Raw genomic sequence first — 26,278 nt, 5'->3', positions numbered from 1 at the left:
GTCTTCTTGGATTCCCCATCTGCAAAATATAGCTATTTTCTGCTTCATAAGAGGCTAAGGATTAATACCTTAGTATTACTGAAATAGCAGTCTGGTGCATTGATTTGGGTATGGCTACTTGAATTAAAAAGTTCCACTCTACAAGGTCTCTTGGTCGTAATGATCCTCAGTATTTAGTGGCATAAGAGTCATAAACAAAAATTTGTATTCAGCTAAACGTTGTGTACAACTAGATTCAGAAACTGCAAGGCAAAAAAACGGAATTAAGTTTCACTCCGACACAGGTTTCTTGGGCAGAAGTCTGCAAATCCATTCTGTTAAATTCCTTCTTCATGGACCTGTTGGAACAGGTCCAGAGGAGGGCCACAAAGATGATCAGAGGGCTGGAGCACCTCTCCTTTGAAGACAGGCTGAGAGAGTTGGAGTTGTTCAGCCTGGAGAAAGGAAGGCTCCATGGAACAGCTTCCCAGTACCTAAAGGGGCCCTACAGTAAAGATGGGGAGGGACTCTTTATGAAGGAGTGTAGAGATAGGACGAAGGGTAATGGTTTTAAACTGAAAGAGGGGAGATTTCAATTAGATATTAGGAAGAAATTCTTTACTGTGAGGGTGGTGAGGCACTGGAACAGGTTGCCCAGGGAAGTTGTGGATGCCTCATCCCAGGAAGTGTTTATGACCAGGCTGGATGGGACTTTGGGCAACCTGGTCTAGTGGGAGGTGTCCCTGCCCATGGTAGGGGGGTTGGAACTAGATGATCTTTGAGGTCCGCTCCAACCCATTCTGTGATTCTATTATTCTTGACAGAGAGCTCAAGAGGACAAATCTACATAATCCCTTTGATAGCATGTTTCTGGATACGTTCTCTTATGCAAAAACATTTGCAAGTCAAAGACAAGTTTTCATGAGAATCCATAAATCTTCTTGGAAGAACTGATAAGGAGTCTTTCCGTCAGACGCAGTAGGACTGAGTCGTACACTTAAGTCTTTTGAATGTGGGGCTTGGGTGCTTTTCAGAATGCTAATCTGTGCCTGGATTTGGGCTGTCCAGAATAGGGCTTAAGGATGGGATACAGTCCATGAGTTCCAAAGCGTACTGTCTGGAGAGCCGTTCTGTTACTTTACGCATGCTTTCCTGTTGCACACTCGCATGTCATTAAAGAAGTGATTCTACTAGGAAGAGCCTCGAACATAAGCAGGTATGAACCAGGCATTTCTAGAGTCTGGAGCAGACTTAGATTTCATTGCTCGGGCAATGCAGTGCTCTCCAGGCTGCTTATTGCTGGTTGCTACCTGGTACTGCAGTCTTTGAGAACAAGTAATTGTAATGCCGTGAGCAAAGCAGACCAACTGCAGCCATTTGCATGATGAATTTCCCCTTACTCTGCTAAGAAAGAAACAAAGTCAATGCTATCGCTTGTATTTATGTTTCTCTTGAGAATATATGTTTTCCTTTCAGGCTTCTGACAAGCTGCCATTTAGATATTTGGCATCAGAGTTTGTGACTTTGATCAGGAAATTAATTTCCACACTAGTTTTCATTATTCTTGATCTGATTAGAAAAGATAAATCTATTACATCTGTATTAATACATTGATATATTCTAGTTCTTCTTAACTAGTCTATTTCCTAGGTAGCCTTTCTTTTAAAATAAGAAATCTTGTTGGAAATACTTCAATCAGAAGAGAAACCAGAAAGAAATGAACTTCTGAATTCACCAGTGACTCATTTAAGCTTTTATGTGGTAAAATGAGTAGATGGTGTGTTCACAGAATGGAAAGCACTGCCATAAAACCATAACTGTATTTGCCAGTTGCAGTTAGCTTGCCGTTGCATAGTCTTAAGTAAATGGTATAATTAAGAAAAATAATTAATGGAACCAGAAGTCACACTAATTAGATTTTACGTACAAGACTTGTAAAGCTTTCCAATAAACAAGGCTTTGTTTCCTTATGAAGTAGGTGGGGGTTTTATGTTTTATTTAATTTTTAGGAGATATTTATCAGGGAAGGAGTTTCCCTTTATGGGAAGCAATTGCGTAGATCAGTACATGTGGCATGTATGTTTTTAACATGTTAATTTATTTCTAACGCTTGTTGTACTCAGTTCTGTTTAATTATCGTGGTACTCACATTCCAGGTAATGTTACCATTTTTCCTGAAGATTAATGTGGCTAGACTGTGGGGTTTTTCAAAGCCTATTTTAATTTTTCTGTTTTGGGAATATTTTGTACTGAGAAACAGATTAAATATCAGTGTACAATGGATGAAAGATGCCATTTTCTGATGGCTTTGAAAGTGGAAAATCCCACAAGTATAGATTCCAGAGAGAATAGTTCTGTTGTTTGTCAAAAACAGAGGAATACATAAAATAGTAGGTGACCCATAGATCTTAACTGACAATGAGACTTTAAGTGGCAAAATAAACTGTCACTCGGTATGAAAATAAGGTAAGCATGTTAATTTGAAGTCTTAAGAGAGCAATTACACGATGCTGAAATCAAAGACCCCATGTCTGAAATGTGTTCTGCAGGGCCCAATACTGTAAAGCTCTGAGCTACTTCAGCTTCCATTGATTTCAGTCAGAATTGATGGTACTCAGAGACCAATTGCATTTCTTTCCGCAGCAAGGGAAGACAGATCATGGGTCAGATTTTTACTCTTTTATTGCATTGAATAGCACCCTTCAGAAATATTTCCACTGAAGTCAATGTGGAATGGGTTGCTCACCATCAACTGCTGAGAAACTAGTCCTTTTCTTTAAAACCTGCAGTATAAATAATCTGAAAAATGTCAGATGCTTTTTATTTCCTCACAGAAATGGTTTTCTCTAGTTCTCTTCAGGGCTTTTGTTTGTTTGTTCTTTAAAACCTGCAACCACCTTATAAGCAAAGTGATGCTGGTCTTTATTGCTTTTGGCAGTGTAATCAAAGTATTTTCTGTCTGTACATCTGGTTAAGTTCAGCTCTGTACTGGAGCATTTTGCAACAGACGTTGTTGGTTCCTCTGCAGTGAAGCAGCAGCATACCTAAGGCTGGCATACCTGCACTTACTTGATCAAAAGCTGAAGGGTTTTGTAGGATGCTGTCATCAGGGCTATGATTTTTTTTCTGTCTTGTGTACACAGGCATTTTTATTTAGTAGTAGTATTATTAGCATTTCTGATTTTTTAGTTTTAAGCTGTTTTAGACATACTGATGTGTGTATTAATCATAAATTTTAAGTGTTAAGGATGACTGAAAGATGACTGTGCCTGCTAATTAGGGTAAAGATTTTGAAATATACTCTGCTCTGGATCTTAGCAGACAACTGTGTCTTAAACAAATGTGTGGGAAGAAGAAAAACAATCCGGAAACAGCAGCTCTTATAGTTAGTAGCATTTTCTCCCCTTTTTCCTTCCATTGAGTCTGTCTGAAAGTGGGTGTTTTAACATATAGCCATTTCTCGTTAACATGTGTGTGTTTATTTTAGCATGATGGTGTTGTTTTTTTCATCTCCCACTCTGACACAGCATGTTTCATCTGTATATGGTTTCTACTATATGAGACATTTAAAATGGCTCAGTGAAGAAATAGATTCTTGTCACTTAAACAGTCACTCTCCAGATCTGTGGAAACTTGGTCATTTTAACAGTGTTTTAAATTCTGTATGCTAGAAGATTGACTATAAAAATTGAGAGTGATATAATGTCAAGAATTTAAGGGTACTCCGCTGTACCCGTAATAATTTATGTTAATCATGTTTTAATTTAGTCATTTTCAACATACTTGTATTTACAAATTAAACCACTATTATGATTCTCCTTTGTTTGCATGATATGATTTTATTTTATATTTTTTTTTCCACTCACCAGATGTTTTCAACACTTTGCTTCCCACTACTGTCATCCCCTCCCTTACCACTGCAACAGTCACAACCACTGTAGCCTTAACAACCAGCACAACCACATCGGCAACAGCCATCAGCACCAGAGGTACAGTATGCTTCTTTGTTATGGCCTGAAAAACACATTATAAATAGGAAATTATAGGTTTAATTTTTTAAGAAGGATAGAAATTGCAAGAGAGAGGGTTCACACACTTTAGTTCAATATATATATTTAATAGAATAATCCACAGAATGGTACATGGTTAAGAAAGATTCCATATGACCTTGAATATTTTTATTGCTCTAGCAGTCTGTATGTGAACTTTGACAGGATGCTTAAATTATTTGTATACATTTGCATTTAATTTTTTTAAGATTAGTAAATTAACTTTAATGTAAAATGCAAGCAAGCTATTTTTAAATAAACATGACCTTTTAAGACTGGTTATTTTGGGTGCTAATGTTTAAAACAAGATAGGCGTCTCAGCATTGGAATTACTGTTGATGCAATCTTGCTTGATAACAAAGAGGCATAGCATTACATCACCCTTGTTAGTCTTTTACAGTATAAGTTATACCTAACTTAGGGGTGTCTTTATCTTATTAGAACTAGGGTAAATGAGCTGAAATTTCTCTCCCACCATCCTGTTGGGTTTTTTTGTCTGTTATTGTTTTTTAAATGTTTCTAGTAATGCTTTGCTTTGTTATGAGCCAGCGTAATTTTACTGTTGTATCCAGTGACTGATCAGATAACTGTTCAATAGCAAAGATGTGTGTGTAAGGTTTCACAGATTATCATCTCTGGGTAGCTAGTAATCTCTCATGGTGAGTGAAATGGCAGAAGGTTCCTATGTGGTCTGTTGAAGGCTTTCATTGTGCAAGGAGAGAAGAAATAATATTCACTTATCACACTGCAAGTATTCACGAGATGAGGTATAAGTATCCTAGGAAAGTTAAGACAGAGTTATGAAATCCTTTCTTTCTGGAAGCATTGTTACGAATCAGTTGTAGTGACCTGCCTAACTTGCAAGAATAAGCTGAGCTAAGTGCAAGTCCATTGTATAAAGATTGTGATGGTATCAGATCACCCAACTTCTTCCTCCATATGGCATTGATATTTTAATATTGTGGCCTTCATGAAATAAACTGACATCAAACTTGAAATTAAAATTTTAAGCTTTAATATTACTTGTAGTGTAAAAAATATTGTTCTTTTAGTGGAAAAAAATGTTATAGTAGTTCTTACCCTCCAGAGGAAAAAAAAAAGGATAGACCATGGAAAAGAGCCCCGTGCTCATGGGTTTGAGTAGCTGCAAGAGGAACATTTCTTGAAAAGGAACAGAATGACAGGAATTATCATGTCTTTTATAAAGAGTGTTTTGGGTCAAGCAGTAGAGGCTTCCTGGCTTTCTAGGGGCTTGGATACTTGAAGGACAAAGTTCTTGGTGTGCCATGTTGGTGTCTGTCATCCTTAGTGACTTGTTTTCCTCTTCTTGTCACATGGTCATAACTAAACTATGTTGCTGATGCGATTGTATATTTAGTCTATTAATGTTATTAAGGCATTATGTTACCTCCTAAGTGTGGTTTAGGACCTCATTTTTCTTTACTCTGAAGTATTCATTTTCACCATTTGTGTGCCCAGCATCAAGATAAAGATCTGGAAAAAGAGAAACACTCTTCTAAACTTCAGCTCTAACACATATGAAAACACATGCAATTTGATGCTACAGTAATAAAGAGATACTGCTTTAAGAGAAGGTTAAAGAAGGAAATCTGGGTGAAGGGGATCAATCCCTAAAACATGAGCACTCACATTTCCCAGAAAAAGAAGTGAATGAAGCAAAATGGCTGAGAAGATGAGATCACTCCTACCTCAAGGAACTGGTAGATATGGTCTTTTGGGCAGATAATCTCAGAGACAAAGGAATGTGGGAAGACTGTTTCTTGAAAAGCTTGTACTGAAAGGAAAATGACAGTCTGTCCCAATGCAGAGGAGAAATAGGACAGATGTAATAGACTAATGAAGTTGTCTATCTAACAATAGAAATCGAAACCCATAAAAATGTGAAGATTACTATAAGTGCAAGTCATAGAGTATATCAGTGCGGAAGAAAAAGGAAACCAGGTATAAAATCAGGATAAACAAGATGCAAAAGTAATTGCAACTAGCAAGGTGTGAGAAATTTAACAAAACAAAAGGGTTTAGCAATACATTAGATGAAAGATAAAAATAAAGAAATATAATGATCCTATTCATGAACGTTTAAGACAAGGCTGTAGTAATTCGGTTTATCCAGCAATGGATGACAACTGGAGTGCCGTTTCTAATAGGGGTGTCACATTGAAAGATGACCACAGAGACAGATCAAAGAACAAGGACAGGAAGTTTAAAGATATGCTCAGTGAGGAAGCAGAAGGCACCAGTTTGTTTGGTTTTGCTTTCAAAAAAGAAAAGTCAATATGACTCTGATAAAGGGTTATTTTTGCAGTTCAATGAGGAAAACGAATCCACTGAGTTAGTGGCAAAGGCATTTAGTGGGGAAACTTTCTAAATACATAGGACGCAATGACGCAGCGTAGCGTCATTGAAATTCTATGACTTCCTTCACCCTTGGTCTCTTTAAAAATGCTTGATTCTCATAGCAGAGGAAAATGGACAAGATGCATTCCTTAGGTTGCTTCCTCCCTTATCTTTCCTGGACCCATAAACAAATAATGTTCATAAACTTACAGTGAATGTTGTGAAGGCAGAGTTCTGCCATCCTGAAATATTAGACTGAACGTTATCTAGGTTATCAGAGCACCTACACACCAGAGGTACAAGCTGCACAAGAGCCGCTTTGGAGAGGATTAGTTTTTCAGTAGTATCTGTTTCTGCCGGAGCAAAAAGTACCACATAAACATATTTTCCTTTGACACTTCTGCTTCTTATTCCAATAAGATTTTTGACACGAAGTAGTATATAAGGACATAAAGTTGAGAAGCTATTCATATATGTTCAACCTTCAAACCATTCTTTTTGGGTTTTTTTTGGTTTTTTTTTTGGCTTCCAGGTATGTGGAAGCAGCATTTCTCTTTATCTTTCTTTATCAGATCTTGTTTGATCATGCCTTAAAGAAAGAGAAGTTCACCCCAGATGAGGGGATAGTAGATATTAATTAATCATACCTTCACACTGGATTTCCAATATCTGATATAATAGTCTTGCTGGATGGATTTCACTAATTCTATTCTAAAATTATGACTTGATACTTATGAATCACCTCAAGTAAATTTTTTAAGACATTCCTCCCTTCTGCATGACTTTTACATAGTCCACCTTGAGGATATGTTACTCCACATCCAGTCAGCAGAGGTATCATTACAGGAATATGATACAGGATATTAAGAGCCCAGAGAGTGTAAATCTATGGCATTTTAAATTATGATGATTGTACTTCATCATTACCAAAAGCTTAAATTAATGGGAAAAAAAAAATTCCAAACCATCATCAGTTAATTCTGGAACTGCATGACCCACCTCTGTCTTAATTTGCATGGCATTTAGTAAACAACATGAAAAAAAGCTACTGATCCAGTTGGATGACAGTATGATAATTCATAAACACCCTGTTTAGTCAAACTTTTCAGTTTCTCAGACAAATGTATGCTTGCTTTTGTGCTCAGTCCTTCAGGAATTAATTATTCTTTTACTGCTACATTACCTACTAACTCAAAAAATCTAAACACGATTTGATGCCAGTGAAGAGTATTGCCCTTTATATATTTGTCAAGGGTATCTTAAAGCCTAATAACCATGATGAGGAATGTACAACAAAATGAGAATAAAAGCTCTGAGAAGAAACAGTTCTAGAGTCTACGGAAAGAATAATTATACACTGTATGAGTAGTTTCCTATCTATCAGATTTATGTAATGTTATTTGTGAAAGCTGTGCATGGATCCATGCTAGTGTTCCCTTTTGTGACTGGGAAGAGAAACAAGAGGATTGTGGATTTGCCCCCATTAGTGAAACAAGGGATGCCTCCCTTGGAGAAACTCCTTATTAGCATAAAGTTAATTTAGATGCTTCTGTGCCAATCCTTCAAAGTCCTATAGGTGGAGAGGGAGTGTGATTAATGGTCTAGGAGTTACCACCTCAAGCCAGAACAGCTCTGTTTCTGGATTCACAGAGGAGAACATCTTGTGCACGCAAATGTACATCAAACCCTCCTACAGGCTGTCATTATGTTAATCATCCCCATACAGACCCCCAGAAACTTTTTTAATACAAATCCTTTTCCTGTCAAGGAAAAAAAAAAGTCAAAGGGGTTATGAAACTTGGTAATTTTGACTTATTACTGAGGATTGAAATCTCAGCATCCCATCCCCATCCCACCCCAAAATAGGTACAAAAGTAACATTGCAAGAGTATCCCAAACTCAACAGATAAAACCATTCATTTCAATTGCATGTATCAGTGTGATTCAGTCTCAGCTGACTCACTTGTATAATGACTGTGCCAGAATGTTCAAAGCTTTATATAGCAACGCCTAAAAACATCTCCAGAAGTCATTGTGTATAGCAGAGATATGATGCTGCTCCCAGGCAGCTGCACGATGAAGTTCAAGAGTTTATTTCATAGTCAGGGTGACCACAAAGCCAATGAATGTACACATTTATATGTGAATGAAATCCCTGCTTTATTATAATCCACTTTACTTTTATTGGTTTTGGCTCTGGTATAAAAGAAAGATTCCTTAAATGAGATCTGTGGAGCTAAGTTTAAAGGAAGAGTTTACAGTGGATTAAGGAAGGGTTTGAGGATGTGGTAATTTTGAAATCTATTGTGAATTCAAATTAAGTGTGTATATTTTTATTTAATAGCATAAATTTCAACCATCTTAGCTAAAAATGACATTACTTTCTTTATCTCCCATTTTTACCTTGGAGACTATAAGAGGGGGGAAAAAAAGATGGTGACTAGAATACCTGTTTAATTATAGGCAGTTTAAATGCAGAAACTACTAGGCAGTATTTGTAGTCCTCAGTTTATTTTGTATCAAGAAAATGTTAAGTATTACCAGTTCTTCCCTTGTGATTTAATTTTTCTTTCACAAAATCTTATTAATATAAATTGACACTTTGAGATATTGACAGAGAAAGAAACAACAAAGCAAGGAAAAGTTATAGAATATGTGAAGGACAAGGGACATAAGGGTACACTTATATCTTAACTACAGTTGTGTATGCTTACTTGCATTCAACTCTGATAATAAATAAAATGATTGCTGTCTAATGTTAAAAGCAGTTTTGTATGACAGTGTGCTAAAAGCTAGTCGGTTTATATACTACTTTATAGCTGTAGCAGTAACATAAAATCTAATTTGTGTCTGGTTTTACTCAAACAAGGTAATAAAATTACAACATTGTGCTTTTCATTTCTTCTTTCTCATCTTCCCTTCTCTTACAGTAAGCTCCTACTGGTTTATTCAACTTCTAGATTTCCCAGGAAGCCAAATAATTTGAGGTTCAAACTAACAGTTCTTTAGATTACTTTTTCCCCACCAGCCATTTAAATAAGCCTTTAGCACCCATTCTTCAAGAACTGCCATCTCTTGATTTTATAATGACTTCTTTCATTACCTTTATTTTTCATTCTGCTTGTTTCCCAGCTGCTTAGAAGGTGTGCTAATAAATCAAGATAAACCTAAGTTAGACCATGATGAAATCCCAAACCTATTTTACAAGTTTCTTTCCCTAAGCCTTGAAACCTCCAGGGTTGTCTTTGGTCAGAGCTATCTGTTACCCAGGTGAAACATCTGCAAGCTACAGCTGAGAAGTAGCTGAGAAACCTTCCCTAGTCAACACCTGCAACCAGCTAATAGAAAGGTGAGGAATAGAAACTGCCCTTCCGTTCCTTTGGTGCTAGTGTGGACTAAATAGAGAAGACCAGGAAGAGAAATGCTGCCCAGTTTCCCAAGGTCCACTACTAGCTAACAGGTACAGAGGGAAGAGGCAGGAGTGTAACACTATCTTCCTCCTTTTCCATGTGCTCCTTTTCCGTGCCATGAAGGGCTCTGACATTGGAAGAAAAACTCCACAGCTGTGTTTGTGTATGGCCTCAGCTCATCAGCAGACAGGTGTCTCCTTGGGCCAAATCCTAGGCTTCTGTGCAACAGGGACAAACGCAAAGCAGAGATCCAATGTATTCAGAGCAGAGAGCAAGTTGACAAGATTTGAGAGTTGTTGCTTTTGGATCAAACAGTTGAATTTTCTATGTGGAAATATACCTATTATGGTGAGATTCAAACATGATGTTCATGGAAATAAGAGGAAATTAGAACCCAGAATTTAAAAAAAAACAAATACTAGGCAGTCCTGGGCTCCTCACTTCTCCTGTGGTACTGGCAGGGTGCACAAGAGGTACGCAAGGCACAGGAGAATCCAGAATACTTTTGCACAACATGAGAAAGGAAGGTAAACTGTTATTATTTCTGTCTGTTTCTTTGTAGATCTCTCAGTGTTTCTCCTGACTCCTTCAGTATATACAGTTTATTTGGTTTCATTTGCTCTTTAAGTTGCATGACTCTTGCTAATTTCTGGAGTTTCTGGAAAGCATTAAAACTGGTACCAAAAAAAAAAAAAAACCAAACCAACAAAACAACCCGCAAAGCTTTATAATGTTGCTGCTTAAGTCTATTTTTCCAGCTTTTTCTCAGGAAATTATTCTTCTATTGTGTACCTGCCCAATTCTCATGTGTCTGTGCTTTCTCTGGCTCCTTATGTGTTGAACAGGACTTGGAGTTTCTAAAGTTCTACAAGTATATTTTCAAGAGGCTTAGTAGTCCACAGTGCCCATTTTAGGGGAAACAGAGTATTTGTTCCTTTGCATAAGCAACATTTAATTAGGGTTTCATCCCATTAGTCAGGCTTGGTGGTACAATTAATGCTGCGAATTCTCAAAGCTCACAGAATTAAGATCAACAGAGGAAAATGTAACATCTGTTCTAACTCAAAGAACTCTTTGGTTTTTAGGTCTGATAGATACACAGCCAGGAAAAGCCTTCTTATAATATCATTAAAGTGGCTTTTGAGAATGTTAGTGCAGTGGATCACGTACACAGATTTAATAGATGTAAAAAAAAAATTAAATTAGGAGTTCTCAGGTGTTCCTCTTATACTTTAGACCCATGGTATAAGGTATCTCCCTGTAGCAACCAACCAACCCTCCTCAAAAAAACAACCAACCAAAACCCAATAAAACCAAACTCAAGCAGTTTCTTACTTTACTGACTAGATTTCTACAGCTTTGGAAGTATATCCACAGAGAATTAGAATCATGACAAAGAGTACATGCTCACATGGATGGTGATCATAGATCACTACAATCATGCTAGCTTCAAACAAGAGGCTGTTCAAACGTAGTTGAAAATAAACTATAGGTTTTGCAATTAAAGTTAGGAATTTTGGATATTGTTGCATCCACAGAAGATGTCTTCTGTTGGCTCAGAAGAAACAGGACAACAGGGCAGTAAGTAGTGTCAGATTGCGGTTATGAAAGGAAGCATTTTTTCATTGTGAAACTAAATGTAAAACGTATTTCTGCATGCTAAAAAAATGGAAATAGCCTGAGGTTTATATTGTGAGCCGACCGAAATGAAAGCCAAGTTTGTCTGTGTGGAATTCCCAGTTCTCAAATACTTTTTAAAGATGCTTTATAGTTGTAATATCAATCCAAGAGTAATCCTCAAGTAGTCAACATGCATAGCACTAAAGCAGTCTAGCCACAAGATGAAGACTGTCATCATTATTAAATGTTATTTGGTCATTTTATTCATGAAATGAGGCTGTTGCGTTCTGGAACAAATAAAGATAGATTTCATACTCTGAATAGTTTGCCATGTAAATGAACATCATAAACGAGACATAGATTACAACATAGGCACACTGAGTGCATGAAAAGAAAGGAAATATCATAATATCATATATTAGGAACCTGGTCTTTGTGTCTGGAACAAATATTTCTAGTGCTAACAAATCCATCCAGCTGTCAGCTTGCAGTAATGAAGTATGCAACTTAAAAAGTACACAATGATTTCCAGCCTTGATGGATTATCACTTAACCCAAAATGCAATGCTGTACAGATAAGTATCACAATTGGTTGATGGTCTGATAAAGATTCCATTATATAGCTGGGTTCCAGAGAGCCTTCAGCAATGTGTCAGGAATTCAAACATTCCTAACCTGAGCTCTGATCACACTGGTGTTTTTTTTCTACTGCATATGAATTATGCAGTCTAACAGTCTTTATTCTAAGCTAGCAGTACAAGAGATTTTCCAAATTAAGAGTCCCTTCTGCTGGAAACATTTTCACTGTCTGCAAAGAAAGTCCTTTGCTCTGAATTCATCCTGAGACTTTCCCTCAGGTGCCACAGACTATAGGGTTTTAGCACTCCTTCTACCCAGCCTCCATGTGTAACTTGCAAGGAAACACTACCCTTTCAAAAAAGTACATGGGAAGGACTGAAGTCATCAGTATCATCACCTCTATGTAAAGCATAACATCGAAGACAATATGTACTGAAGACAGTAACCGTACTGACCATTTTCATCTGACCTCTAGTTGAGAGGGGACCTCAGTCAGAACATTTCCTACTTTTTATTAGTGTGTAGTTATTTTTAGTACTCAGATGTAAACAAGACATGAAACCTATATTATTCATACTAATTTCCTATTCCAGTCATGCTTAATAATCTTCTGACTTTCAAAATAATAGTAATAAAAATATTTAGATATTCATACTTACTGCTTTAAAAGCCAGAATTCCACTGATTTTGAGAGACTTTTTGGATCAAGGATTTACAGCTCTGCAAGCAGTTTGGTTTCCAAATTTGTTAAATGAATTTATCCCATCTAGCTGACAGGTAGTTTTGAGGTTTGAATGAATCTGGCTTTTTCCAGTCCAAAGAGAGACAGAATATTTTTCATGTATTGTCAGTGTTGTCTGCAGTGCCCCATAAGCTTCAGAATGACCTGCGGTTTTGTGAAGAATTTCCTTTACATGGTGAAGAATTTATTCTACAGGAGAAAAGACTGTAATATCCTTTCTTCTATGTAATACCTTACATATACATAAGCTCATTAATTTTCAGTGGGACTATATGTAGTTTAGTATGTTATTCATAGATTAAAGTCTGTAATCTGCTAAATCCAGAGGGACGCATTGGGTCAGTTAGCCTAAATTCATGTACAGATTCCACTCTCATAGATTTATAATGAGGAACAGAAACATTTATTTTACTAAAGAGCAACCACCAGAACATATATAGACTTAATTTAGGACCTAAAGAAATGGAGAAGCCACTATTTCCCTTGGTATTTCTCTTCAGCAATTAACTATCCTCATTGTTAGAAATTTGAGCCTTGCTTCTCCGTCTTTGAGGTTAACAATGATACATTAATTCTTGTTAAACCTTTCTCCGGTAAAAAGGCTTCTCATTCTGTCTATATTTTCTTCTCAAAAGTGAGTATTGCAACGAAGACTCTGTAAATATGCTTTCAAAATTGTTGTTGGACTTCATTTGAAAGAATTGAATCTATGCTCTTTAGGATCTTTTGGTTGATTTGTTTTAAAGGTGTTTTCAAGAGTATCTTTGATGATGAGTTTTAAGGGAAATGAAACACATTTAACAAGGAGAGATTAGGCAAATAGTTTCTGTTGAATATGTTTCGTTGTTGCTCTATTTATATCAAAGCACAAGGCTAACATAGTTGTATTTAGAGAAACATTTATGATATTTAAAGATAGTACCAGTGAAAACCAAGGTCCTCTTTTCTGACATTACCGCATTAGGAAGATTTTGGCAAGTTCTGTGCTGTCAGGATACTGATGAAGTGCTTCACTGTTAAAAGCAAAAGTATACAACTAAGTATCGTTACAGTTAACAAGGACAACTAAAGCAACTGTTCCAATGTCATGTGGGATGTTAAAAAAAGACTGAAACGGTGCCGACAAGGTCTAAAAATGAGCAAAGGAAAGAAAAAGAGAGAAAAGTGCTTATAGTTTCAAATTTATTGCTAACACCTTTAATAAAAAATGCACGTCCTTCTCACTAACCAGTGAACTAGAGTCATCAACTGTGCCTTTGAAGCTGAAAAGATTACTCTCTCTGCCCTTGGTTTCTCTGACACTCCACTTGAAACACAGTTAATAACTTCCAATGTGAGCCTCACAAAATACAGAATTGATACTAATTATATTAAGGTTTTTTTTGGATGAAAGATGACCTTGGCAAAACTCAAAGCTACAGGATTCCCCAGAACAATAAATTAAAAGCAAAATCTACAAAGACTGACTTTGGGGATGATTTAATCTGACCTGTTAATTTTTGCATGTGAGTTTATTCAGACAGTGAATGCAGAAAAGGGTATTCTTAAGGTAATATTTTACCATTTTTCAAAGCATTGAAATCAATTTCCTAGCTGTCCCTCTCTTTTGCAGCATTAGGGTGTCTGTTCTGTGTTGACTTTGGAGACGACACCATGGAGAAAACTGGGTGCCATGGTGCTTGGAGAGGGTGGCTTGTATGCGGATTTCCCAGGAGTAGCTCCCTCAGGAGGAGCGCCAGTATGGCTTAGCACTTGGCCTGGGTCTCCTCTCAGACCCATCTGGGGCCCCTCTATGGGACGTCTTACTTTATGTGGGTTATTTTCAATGCGCAGTGTACACAGTGATGAAGGGACTGAGTAACAGCACCACACAGGTGTGTTTCTGGAGCAGAATGCCAAGCATGTGCCTTGTACACCTCAGCACACTGTGCCAAAATGCTGAAGATGCAGGGCCCACTGCAACGGCGGTGTGTGTCTCAGCTGCACTTTGCTTCTGAAAGTAGGGTGAAAGTAGGGTTTCTGTGTTACAACTAAGACAGGAAGAGAGACTGGAAACGTAAAGGGAGCATTGCTGTAGTTCTATTATTTAGGATTCTGAACCAAAAATCTTTCAAGGCTAATATTTTGCTGCAGTGTGGCTGTTAAATTGGACATGTCTTAGAGAAGCAGAATCAACAAAGCTGAAGAGAAAAAAATTGAATACCAATGTTTTAAAAGCTTAACTTAAACCACACCTGAGTGGAAAGAAGCAGAAGTCTGGTTTGAAGTATACAGTATCGTAAATGGCTGTACCTAATCACAGCCAAGTTCATTTTTTTCATCCTAAAAATTGAGAAAGAGAGAATTACAAACTCATCTACTCTGAGAAATACAGGGTGGAAAACCTTATTCAATAACACTTGACTCACTGTTTGGCTGAGTATAAAAGACTGAACGGGAAAGCACAAATGGAAGTGACTGAAAAAATGAAATTCAGAACCAACACAAGGAAGTACTTTTCACTCAAAGAGAAATACAATTTTTCAATAGCCTACTGAGCCAAGTTTGGAATTGGAGGCACTGGGGTCATTAAAGAAGAAGGGAGATACTATTCTGGAGGAACTGTGTTAACCAAGATGACTTGCAATGGGCTGAATGGCCTTTTCCTTTTCCCCAAATTTATGTTCTTTTTCAAAAACTTTGATTACAAGTCATCCTGCTGTGATTTAGATAGCATGAATTTGAAAAGAATGTATTAAATCCTTTCAATCAAGATGCTTGGGTTTCTTTCCAGCCTGAATTCTTGCAAGCCTGTAATAGAAAACCATCAGTCAAGGGAAAGAAGTATCAGGAGTAGCAATTTACGTTAATATACAATTTCCTTTTCCAGCATAAAGGGTAAGAGACAAGGATCCTGGGCAACAAAGGCCAGAATATAAATCTTTATGGGAATATGTTATGGGTAGTCAAAAAAAAAAAAAAAAAAAAAAAAAAAAGGAAAAATCCCCAAGACTGACAAATCCCGAAGATTGACAATTTAAGGAAACCATTCTATTTATTTTATATACTTCTTTTCTTGTGGCTAACAAGTCCCTATTGTATACACATCAGGTCATGAACTGCATTCAACACCCTACAGAGAAGAGACAACTTTCTTTTTAATTAATTCAAAGTGCCTTATTGGTCTTTAGCATTGACTTTGGACCAGGTCCCTGGACATACTTGACAGAAACTAGCTTTTATGACTATATTAATTTGTTAGAGAATGGAACTTCATAGAAGGTTAACATGTAAAGTCTTTCCACTTTTTTTTTTTTCATTTGGTGTAGTTTTCAATACAGACCTTAGAGGAACATTTTTAATGTTTAGGTTTGAGTTTGACTCAATTACTGTCTCCAGTGCAGAAATTCACTCTGTTCCTGGGCTGAATTACATTCTTGGGCACACTGAAATTCTTTGGCACAATTACTGCCATCAGTCCTGAACTTGTTTGTCCCCTACAATGCAGTTCTGTTAGTGTGAGCGCTGGGTTCTATTGTATGTGGGCATCCATATGTCAGATCTTTCTTTTTTTTTTTCTTTTTTCTTTTTTTTTTTTCTTTCTTTTTTTCTTTATTTAGACAAATTGTGTTTTACAAAACAATAGCAGCCCTGGGTTTTTTAAGTTTTTAAGGGTTGCTTGATTCCAGAGCTTCCAGTTCATCTCCGAAGCATCTGTTCCCAATATTTCTGGAATTAGTAATGCTAAGAAGAAATTAGTCTTTTATTACAATCAGGTTGGCTCTCCTCCACCACAAGACCTTGTGCCAAGTAATTTGTGTGTGGTTTTATAGATTACCAGTCCCTATGGGACTTTTTTGTTGTTATTGTTATCGTAGGCCCCTGTATTATAGCATGGCTGTGGGGAAGTGTGGTAATTGTTTTTATGTGATTCAAGTGTACGCTTTTTTACTTCTTGGTGCTTTTGAGTAGTATCCACTAATTCTAACCAAATAATTCCTGTGGAAAAATTTGCTGCAAATTGCTGCTATGACACTCAGAGATTTTAGTTTTGATTTCCCATGCAGAATGTGCTTCTCTAAATTTATTATGAAATATGAGTGAACTGTAGGATTTTTACATAATTCTAAATCCTTCTCAACCAAATAAACAGTTAGGGGAATAATTCATACACAAGAGAAATTCAGAGTAGTGTATGGTTGCCTTCAGCACCATAATAAAATAGATGGGTTGTATGCAGTGCAAAGCATCTTGCTCTTGGTATATTTGCAATGTTATGGAGAAATTAAGAACATCAGGAAAGTTAAAGGGCAGGAAACTTTTTCTTCTGTTTTTATAGACAATGTTTGCATGCACTTGTATATAATAACAGAATAAGTAACGTTCATAATAAGAAGAACACATAGGTCAGTCTAAAATACCTTTTCTAATGTGTCTGTTTTATTAAAAAAGTGACGAACTGTTAATCTATCTGTTCTGAAGACAGAACACAAAGAGCAGATTCTAGGGTTTTGGTTGTTAATGCTGCTCAAATACTTTCAGGATTTTTTTTTTTGCCCTTTTTTTACTGTTTAAAATGTATCTGAGTTGTCTTATATTACAGTATACTAACTCTCTTTATACTGTCCCAATTTCTAGTCTGTCTGAACAACTTTAAAAATCTGAACATATTAAAACATTGTGTGAAGAATTCTGACTCTATGGTGGATGCATGACAACACTCGAGCTTAGTTCTGTATTCAAGCACAAGCCTAAATCACATTTTTTATCTCAGTGTAAATGAAAATTAAGCATGCTCATCAGCTAGCATGTGCTTTAAACAGAATCATACACAACACAGTCTTCATTCCATTCAGGAATCATCTGATTAGGGTTTTTTAGGATTGGACATGTCTTAAATCCTTCTCTCTCTTTTGACTTGATGGCTACAGAATGGTGCAGGTATTTCTTCTTGCTTTCACAGAGAACACAGAGTAAACTTTTAATGAGTGTTTAAAATCACAGGTTTCTCAAACTGAATAGGTCCGTCATTGGCCAAACAGATGGTTGAGGAAGGCAATAGGAGAAACAAAGCTGGAGAAATGAAAGAAAATGAGTGGCTTCGTATTCACTGGAATCTTCTGTGCATAGTAACCTCTCCAAGTTTCCTATTGTAGTCTATTTCAGGCTTATATTTCTCTATCACACTTTTTTTTATTATCACACATTTTTTTTTAATAGCACTTTTATTATTGATTACCTGATTTTAAAAAGGAAGTAATTTACTTGGGGAAGTATTTTGGATATGGCCATATTTAAATTGCTGTATTCATTCAGAGTCTTAGAATTGACATTAATTCATCAAATTGAGGAGTGGCTAACAACTCTGGGTCTGTCTAGTGTGAAGAAAAGGAGGCTGAGGGGCAACGTCATTGTTCTCTACAGCTTCCTGAGGAGGGGACATGGAGTGGGAGGTGCTGATCTCTTCTCCCTGGTATCCAGTGGTAGGACATGTGGGAATGGTTCAAAGCTGCACCAGGGGAGGTGTTTAAGAGGATTTGGACAATGCTCTTAATAAAATTCTTTAACTATTTGTCAGCCCTGATGTAGTCAGGCAGCTGGACTAGATGATTGTTGTAGGTTCCTTCCACCTTGACTATCCTATCCTATCCTATCCTATCCTATCCTATCCTATCCTATCCTATCCTATCCTATCCTATCCTATCCTATCCTTCCTTAAGATTTATATCATGGTAGTCACAGCAGATACCAGATGTTGCACTAGAACTCACAAACTTCCACTTTAGATAGGTTCCTGAAGAGACCTAAGTTTTATATTTAATATCACACATAAAAATCTAGGTAATCTTTCCTTCCAAAGAAATTATAATCAAAGGATTCAAGTTGTGAAATAATATAGTGTGATTTAAAAAAAAGACACACAAACATTTAGAAGTGTTACAGTCATATGTTTCCCCATCTGTTGCTGGATTCCTTCTGTATATGGGCATATAAAAAAACCAACTATTTTAATTCTCTTTATATGTGTTGGTAGATGATAATTTATACTGTGTTCAAAAGACTAATGTTGGAAAAGTGCAGGTTTTCTTAGCCATATTGCAATATTAACAGTATTGTAAATGAAGTCTTCTGGAAAGGGGAGAAATGAAAATGGCAGTCAGATGTTCTCAGAGTCAGTCTTGGTTAGTTGAAAGTTCCAAAAATCAGTTTTATTCATCCTGAACAACAACTAAAACGTAACTTCTAGCTTCAGATCTTGGTCAAAAATAACTGTGGACCATTTATTTATTAGTGAATGTAGTAAATGTGTTGGAATTTCCCCAGATTATTTATTTTCTGTCAAAAAAGCCTGTTCTTTATTTAGTTTTTAATTAATTGACCTTTGTCAATACATTTATTCTGTCTATCAACATCTTGTATCTTAAGATCTCAGTTTTATCCTCTGATATTTCATGAGCATTAATTACTGTCTTTGCATTATCTGTATCTTAGTGAAAGAAAAATACAGATGAAAACGTAGAAATAAAGGTATATAGCACTGAAAAAAGTGGGTTTTTTAAGACTGTGGCAATAATTGCCATAAAATGCATGATGACCGCTAACCATTACAGGAATGTGAACTAATCCTGACTGCATTCCACAGCTATTCTTTCAGCAATCAAAACCAAAATGATGTATCAGCAGCAGCTCTGTGCTGCATTGGAAGCACTACTTACATACATAGTAGGGCAAAAGCAATAGAAGGAATAGGGCTTGCAATCCAGCAGTGTTATTCAGTCTAAATTTTATAGCTGGTATCTTTGTGTCAGGCCTGTAGTGAAATCTTAAGAACTTTTCATCACTTTTGCATAACATTAAGCATACATTACAATTGCATGTTAATTGAATTTGTTTGTGACTAAATAATCATGCAGTATGTTGTTAACATCAGCACTTTGATAGGTGCCTTCCTATGATCTGCGATTTCTTGTCTTGTGGACAAATGTCATTAATCAGGCTGTAGATATCAGCCTGATCCTGCAAAAACTTCCCTGCACACTTTGTGCGTTATGAGCAATCCCATGGAAATCAGGGAAGCTACATCTGTTTTTTAAGTCAAATGCATGTGTGTCTTTGGGAGATTAGGACCATATTTAACATTAGGGCTAAACACTGTTCTTTGACCTTCAGTTAAGAAAGTTTACTTGGAAGGTTGTGTAACAGGCACTGCTTCGTAATCATGCCCAAATATTCCATTAATTTGATTTTTTTTTTCACTTATTCGTTGCACACTGAGACAAGTAGAAAAAAATGAGGTTTTTGGTTTGTTCTTTTTTCTTGGCACTCAGTCTGTGTTATTATAGATAAATAATTTTCATGATAAGGTTAAAGCATTTATATTGTTATGCACTTATCAAGCATTTACTCTATTTGCTCATTTTACGTAACACTTCACAACTTTGATAAGGTGTGAATATTAAGATAAGACCTGAATTCTGTCTGAAGTGTCCATAGAACCTGCTTCAAAGAACAAAAAAGTAATAGGATTTCAAATTTTGACTTGTTTTCAAAATATATATCTGAACATCTGCAGTACCATAGTAGATAATGCTAAATATTACTGCTACTAGACAGCAATAGTATAACTGTATTTTTATGACAGAAATTTAAAATAAATTAAAACTATGTGCTCATATGGTGAACAGTCCCCATTCCCATTTCACAAATCTTTTATGTAGTATTTAACAAAAAATACATTATTACTTTGCAATTCACATAACCTTTGAAATCACTTTTATGATAAAATTATGAAAGATTTATAATTTTCAGTGTCAGAGTAGTTATAGAAGTCTGCTAGAGATTATGTGTATTTTTCCTTCACGTACTAAGGGGATAATTCGCCCTTACCCCTCCTGCCCAGTACTGCTATTTTCACAAGCCGCTTGTAAAATAACTTGAGATAATTCAAGACTGCGAATAGTACTAAAGTCTTTTGTTTGCTATCTGAAGTGCTATTAATTATTTCACTACCAAGAAACAAGTCATAGGGCCCTGCTGTGTCATTGACAGTCATTTGACCCCACAGTGCTCTTGCATTTTGCTGGGGAGAGAGAGGACAACTGCCAGGCAGAGAGAGGAGGAAGAGCCGGACTGCACTGTGCAGGGAGAGGCCCCTGAACAAAAAGACATGACTGTTATGGGCACGTGACATTTAACTAACTTAGAAATTTTGTAGAATAGCAATGCACAGTTGCAGAAACAATCTAATGAAAATAGTAAAAGTGATAAGTGTGAGTGATGCGTTGGTTCTAGAAAACCAAAGCAACTGTACACACTTGAACAGTGAATGTGAGGTCTGAATGAGCTGCTGATAATGCTTTGTAAAGACATTGTGGATCATTGCAGATAGTTCTTTGAAAACATGTCAAGATTCAGTGACAGTACAGAAAGGCAGGTAAAATGGTGGCACCAAAAGAAGAGGAGTAAGAAACCCAAATAGAAATCATTGCCATGTCAGTGCATAAATCTATGGTGAACCTTAAATAGTGCACCTTATAGTGTGCCTTACATGCTTAATACCTCACCTCTGCAACAGAAAGACTGCATGATGTTCTGGTTATCCGGCATAAAAAAGATACTATAGAAATGAGAAAAAAAATGTGGGAAGTATGGCTGGTGTTTGAAAACGGTGTTTGTGCTAAGAGAGATTAAACAGACTAGCACTCTTCAGCTTGGGAAAGACATAGCTGGAAAGAGAGGTGGTAGCAGTTAAATTAAATTAGAAATGACATGAAAAAAGTGAACGACGTGAATACAGTCACCAACGCAGAAAGTTTCTAGACTCTGGAGTTGGAAAATGGGTAAGTGAACAAGGGGAACTTTACATATTCCATTTTTTATCTGGTTGTAAATGAAATTAGACTAGATTGTGATGTTTTCTGATCTACTACACCTATTCCTATGTTCTAAGATTTTTCTGCACAGGAAAAATATTGCAAAATTGATTGTCGTTTAAATGAATAAAAGAATACCAACCTTATATCATAGCTTTAATTATTATTAAAAATAATAAAATTGTTAAATCAAAATGGGTCTTTATAACTGTTAGGTTATTGACTAAGATAACTGTAGACTACAAGGATATTTTTGTTGCAATGTTAAGGAAAGTAAATTTGAATATATTAATTTAATAACCACAAATAAAAATACTAAAATACTAGATAATTATGAGGAGAAGCTGAGGGAACTGGGGTTGTTTAACCTGGAAAAAAGAAGGCTGAGAGGAGACCTTATTGTTTTCTAGAACTACCTGAAAGGAGGTTGTAGAGACGTGAAGGTTCGTCTCTTCTCCCAAGTAACAAGTGATAAGACACGAGGAAATGGCATCAAGTTGCTCCAGGGGATGTTTAGATTGGATATTAGGAAAAATTTCTTCACCGAAAGGGTTATCAAGCATTGGAACAGGCTACCCAGGGAAGTGGTTGAATCACTGTTCCTGGAGGTGTTTAAAAGACGGGTAGACGTGGTGCTTAGGGACATGGTTTAGTGGTGGTTTTGGCAGTGTTGGGTTAATGGTTGGATTCGATGATCTTAATGGTCCCTTCCAATCTAGACAGTTTTGTGATTGTATGATTCTATGACTAGATCAGAACTGTTAATATCCTTCTAGTTTAATCTATTTTAGTCAAGCTAAATCTTCTAAGAATATAATTTACTATTAAAACTTTCTGATGTACAAACAATGTAAATATATTGCTCCCCGTATCAGAGTTCACTTACCACAGTAAACATAGGTAAAACTAATTTGACACAAATCTTACAAAATCAGACCAAGTCAGCGATCATTACACAAATCATCAAGATTTTCAAGAACTACCATGTCCCTGTTCTTCTCATGAACAGGCCATTCAGAAATTTGTATTGACTTGTGCTAGTTTTAGAAGAGACTTCCTATAATTTTTTGGAAAAATGTGGTTTAACAGGGAGAAACAAAGTCTGCTGGAGAAATGCCTTCATGCAACATGGGAGCATTTTTGTTATCCTGCCCATTGTGGCTCTAGCTGTACCTGGAAAACATATCTGTGATTTGAGTACATAGTTTGTTTGGAAATCTAAACCAAAAACATTCCTCTCTTATTGTCTGGTAAAAAGAAAAAGCAGTTACAGTTTCAATTGGCATCTCTCTTGCTATAAACTAGTAAAGGTAGATTGTTTAAGTAGTCTATAATGCTTTGAAAGATTATTTTTACAAAGTTACATTTATCTACCTGTGTAGAATTTAAAGACTAAGACAGGGCTGAGTTTGAAGGCTTGTGAAAAACAGCAAATACTGAACTTTTTGACACTGAAAAACATTTTTTAAAGGTGCCATGGTGTATTTTAATTAGGCCTCAACCCTGAAAACATAAAAGTAAATGGGCAACTTATTATGCATATACTCATAACAGTAAAGTACTATGCGCTTTCCTGGAGGATGCTTTTGAATCAAGTGTGTTTTCTTTAACTGTTACAAAATTTGCAAGTTTCTTCCCTAAATTTAAGATTTTATTTGTAAGTAGGCCCAAAAAAGTCTAATGGTCATGAAGGCGATGGAGATGCTTGAGAGTGCAGCTTCATTCTCCCATTATTGTCATAAATAATAGTGATGTAACACATTTTAACAAGATGAATTACGTATTTAAACTTTTTATTGCGAAGTCCCACAGTTTCAATTAAATTATAAAATCATAAAACCCAAGTTACGAGTTTTCCTCCTTCCTGATAATGCAAATACAAATTACCGATGAAAAAGGCATTTACTCATCCTCTTATATAATGTAATTTATCAGAAAAAAGATACCATAACACAGAGAATGCTCATCGGATGTGACTCTTACTGTTATTAGGGAAAAAATAATGTTTCTCCATGGCCAGATACTGTGTGAATTCATCGTAAAATGAATGTCAACCTAATGGGCAATAGCAGTACTATAAACCTACAAGTCTCAAATACCGTGTATGTGTAAAGAAATATCGTATGGGTGACTCAAGGTTGTAATATCAGCAATGGTTCTACAATTAAACAAAGTAGTAGGGGTAACCTAAAGACCATTATGTTATTATAATGGTAGGAATAGGAAACATAAAGCATATAGAGGGCTAATACAAATTCAGATTTTAAAACCATGGGTAAAAATACTAAAAATTTCAAGATGATAAAATCACAACTATTATAACCCTCTACCTTAATCCAATGTAGTTAAGCTAAATCTTCTAGTAGTATAATTTGCTGTTAAAACCTTACTGATATACAAACCATGTAAATATGCTGCTATCTATATCAGAGTCCATTTACCACAGCAAACATAAGTAAAATATTTGGTATAGTTCTTACAAAATCAGAGTAAGTTGGTGATCATTACACAAATCTAAATTTGAGTGTAGTACCAATGAGGGTAGTTTTATATGAGCATTAAATACATTGTGACTATTTTATACCTATCCATTGTCTTTCCCACCAAAAATCCCCACGTTTCTATATTCAGAAGTTACAAAATCCATAAATGAAGGCAGAAAAATAAGGATCTTATATAGTGGATTAAAGAAAATAATTAATATGGTGAGGCTTTGTGGTGTGTTGGTTGGGGTTTTTTTGCCTTGGGAAAAAGAGCTATGGAATCAGAGGCTTTTCATTGGCCTTTTTGCTTCTGGTGATATATGTAAAATTCAGACTGATTTTCATGTTCAGGAGCACTCATAGAAAGATCATGTAGCAAAGATGGTGCTGTTCAGACCTGAGGTGCATCAACAGAGCTCTTATAGCTTATTGTCTTGAAAGAGTAAGCACTGGAAACTGGCACCCAGCTGAAGCTGTGTCCTGGTTCTTCCCACAGAGAGCAAGGAGAGGCATAATCCTCTCTAGGTTCCAAGCTGTAACCCTGCTGCAGCGCAGCAATGAAACTACTGCAGTGCTTGTCACTTACTAGCATGCCATTTTCAATTTCCACTTGTACTGAAATGCTGGGTGTGAAACTCTCGCTACTAAAAGGATATGTATCCTGGTCAGTCCACCCTGCTCCCTCTGATACTTAGTAGAAGAAAGCACAGTTAATTAATATCCAGTCATAAATCAGAAACATGACTTTTAGCCCTGGAAATTTAAAAGCACACAGATTTTACTCTCCTTTATCAATACTCACCCATTTATGAGTGAGAGAAGAATCACTGGAAACAATTAGAAAGGCATCAACAAGTAGAAGTTAATGATCTGTGTAGACATTTTCATCCAAATGATCTAGTTTTACATACCCTGAGCAGGCTCCTTGCTACTACGCATTGGTGAAGGTTGTTGTATAACAGTAGCTTACAGCACTCAAGCCTTGTGAGCCTAACCTAGTAACTCTATGTATCAAAAATCGTGCATGTTACATTGAATATGTGAGGGAACATTCAGGTTTGGATTGTTTGGGGGAGTTAGGGTGGGTAGGTAGTTGAAGAATATATAGAGGTGATTCCTGGCCCATCTGTAAAGTATATACTAATTATATCTTCTTTTACTAAAGAAAAAAAAAAAAAAGTGATACTACAGCTATAGTGCTACAACTGGAGTAATACATAAGATGCTTGAAGTATGTTAAAGAATATATAGCAAACATATAACAGCGCTTCTGTTCCAGTAGATGATGCAGAGAAGACTGCCTCTGTGTGTATATTCAGGCAATTGAACTCAGCATACTCACTTAAGGCATACTTTTGTTTGCAATAGGGATGTTAAAGTTTCATGTCAGCAGTCTCTTGCCTGCTTCAGGCAAAAATTGGAATCCTGGCTTGGTCCCAACAACTTGAAAAGAATCTGATGCCTATACAAATATACATAATGGCAGTCTTAATCATTAGGAATTATGTTATTTTTCTGTTTCTCCAGTAATGTTTCATAATGAATCAAAATGAGCTAGATGGTTTGCTAGTAGTTTGAATACTAATTAAATGAAGACCTTCAGCAGTTTGTGACCACTTCTAATGCTTCTAATTTCTGTTTGTTTATATTTCTGCTTATCAGAGAGGCTTGTGTTGTAGAAAACCCAAGCATGACAGAGGAATCTTAATTTCTTGCACTTTCTTTCCTTTTTATAAGTCAAGCTTCCAAATCTACAGTAAACTCTTCCTGCTCAGAAACCAGTGCAACTCAGTCTATGCCAACAGGGTTTTCATCTCCCAGAAGTGGGGATTCAGAATATTAAGCAGTTTGGAGTAGGATTTACAAGGATTTTACCTGCCTAGTTGCTCCATCATTTTCTCACTACTTTTCCTCAGTTTTGCTTCAATGGACAGAAAAAGAGATTCTTTGAAAACAAAAGGAATTTAGCAACAGCAAAGCAACCAACTAATTGGGGAAAGAGAAGGAAAAAAGGGAGAAACATTCTAAAATATGTATTGTTTGCCCATCTGTTTTTTCCTAATCATACAATAGTGAATAGAGCATTGGCTAATATTCTGGCTTGAAATCTGGTTTTCCTAGTTGAAGTTTCCTGTTGACTTAATAGGGGCTGAGTTTCACCATTGTAGATATTCCCATCCTTACTCTTCTCAAAGAGGATGTTATT

The 26,278-nt window shown here is 36.2% G+C and overlaps 1 protein-coding gene across 2 annotated transcripts in view; it reads left to right on the top strand.

Moving 5' to 3' along the window:
- Positions 1 to 26,278, top strand: part of CADM2 (cell adhesion molecule 2) — a 125,353-nt gene that overhangs the window by 76,756 nt on the left and 22,319 nt on the right. Inside the window, exon 6 of one of the 2 annotated variants that reach the window (XM_074169144.1) lies at positions 3,849 to 3,968. The exons of the other annotated variant lie outside the window; for it this stretch is intronic. Within the exon in view, the coding sequence (XP_074025245.1) occupies positions 3,849 to 3,968 (120 nt within the window). The remainder of the gene's footprint in view (positions 1 to 3,848; positions 3,969 to 26,278) is intronic. 2 annotated transcript variants of the gene reach the window in all.

The sequence above is a fragment of the Numenius arquata genome, chromosome 1 (assembly GCF_964106895.1).
Source record: "Numenius arquata chromosome 1, bNumArq3.hap1.1, whole genome shotgun sequence".
NCBI classification, from domain to species: Eukaryota; Metazoa; Chordata; class Aves; order Charadriiformes; family Scolopacidae; genus Numenius; species Numenius arquata.
Note: the sequence above shows the minus strand (reverse complement) of the source record. Positions and strands in the feature narration are given on the sequence as shown.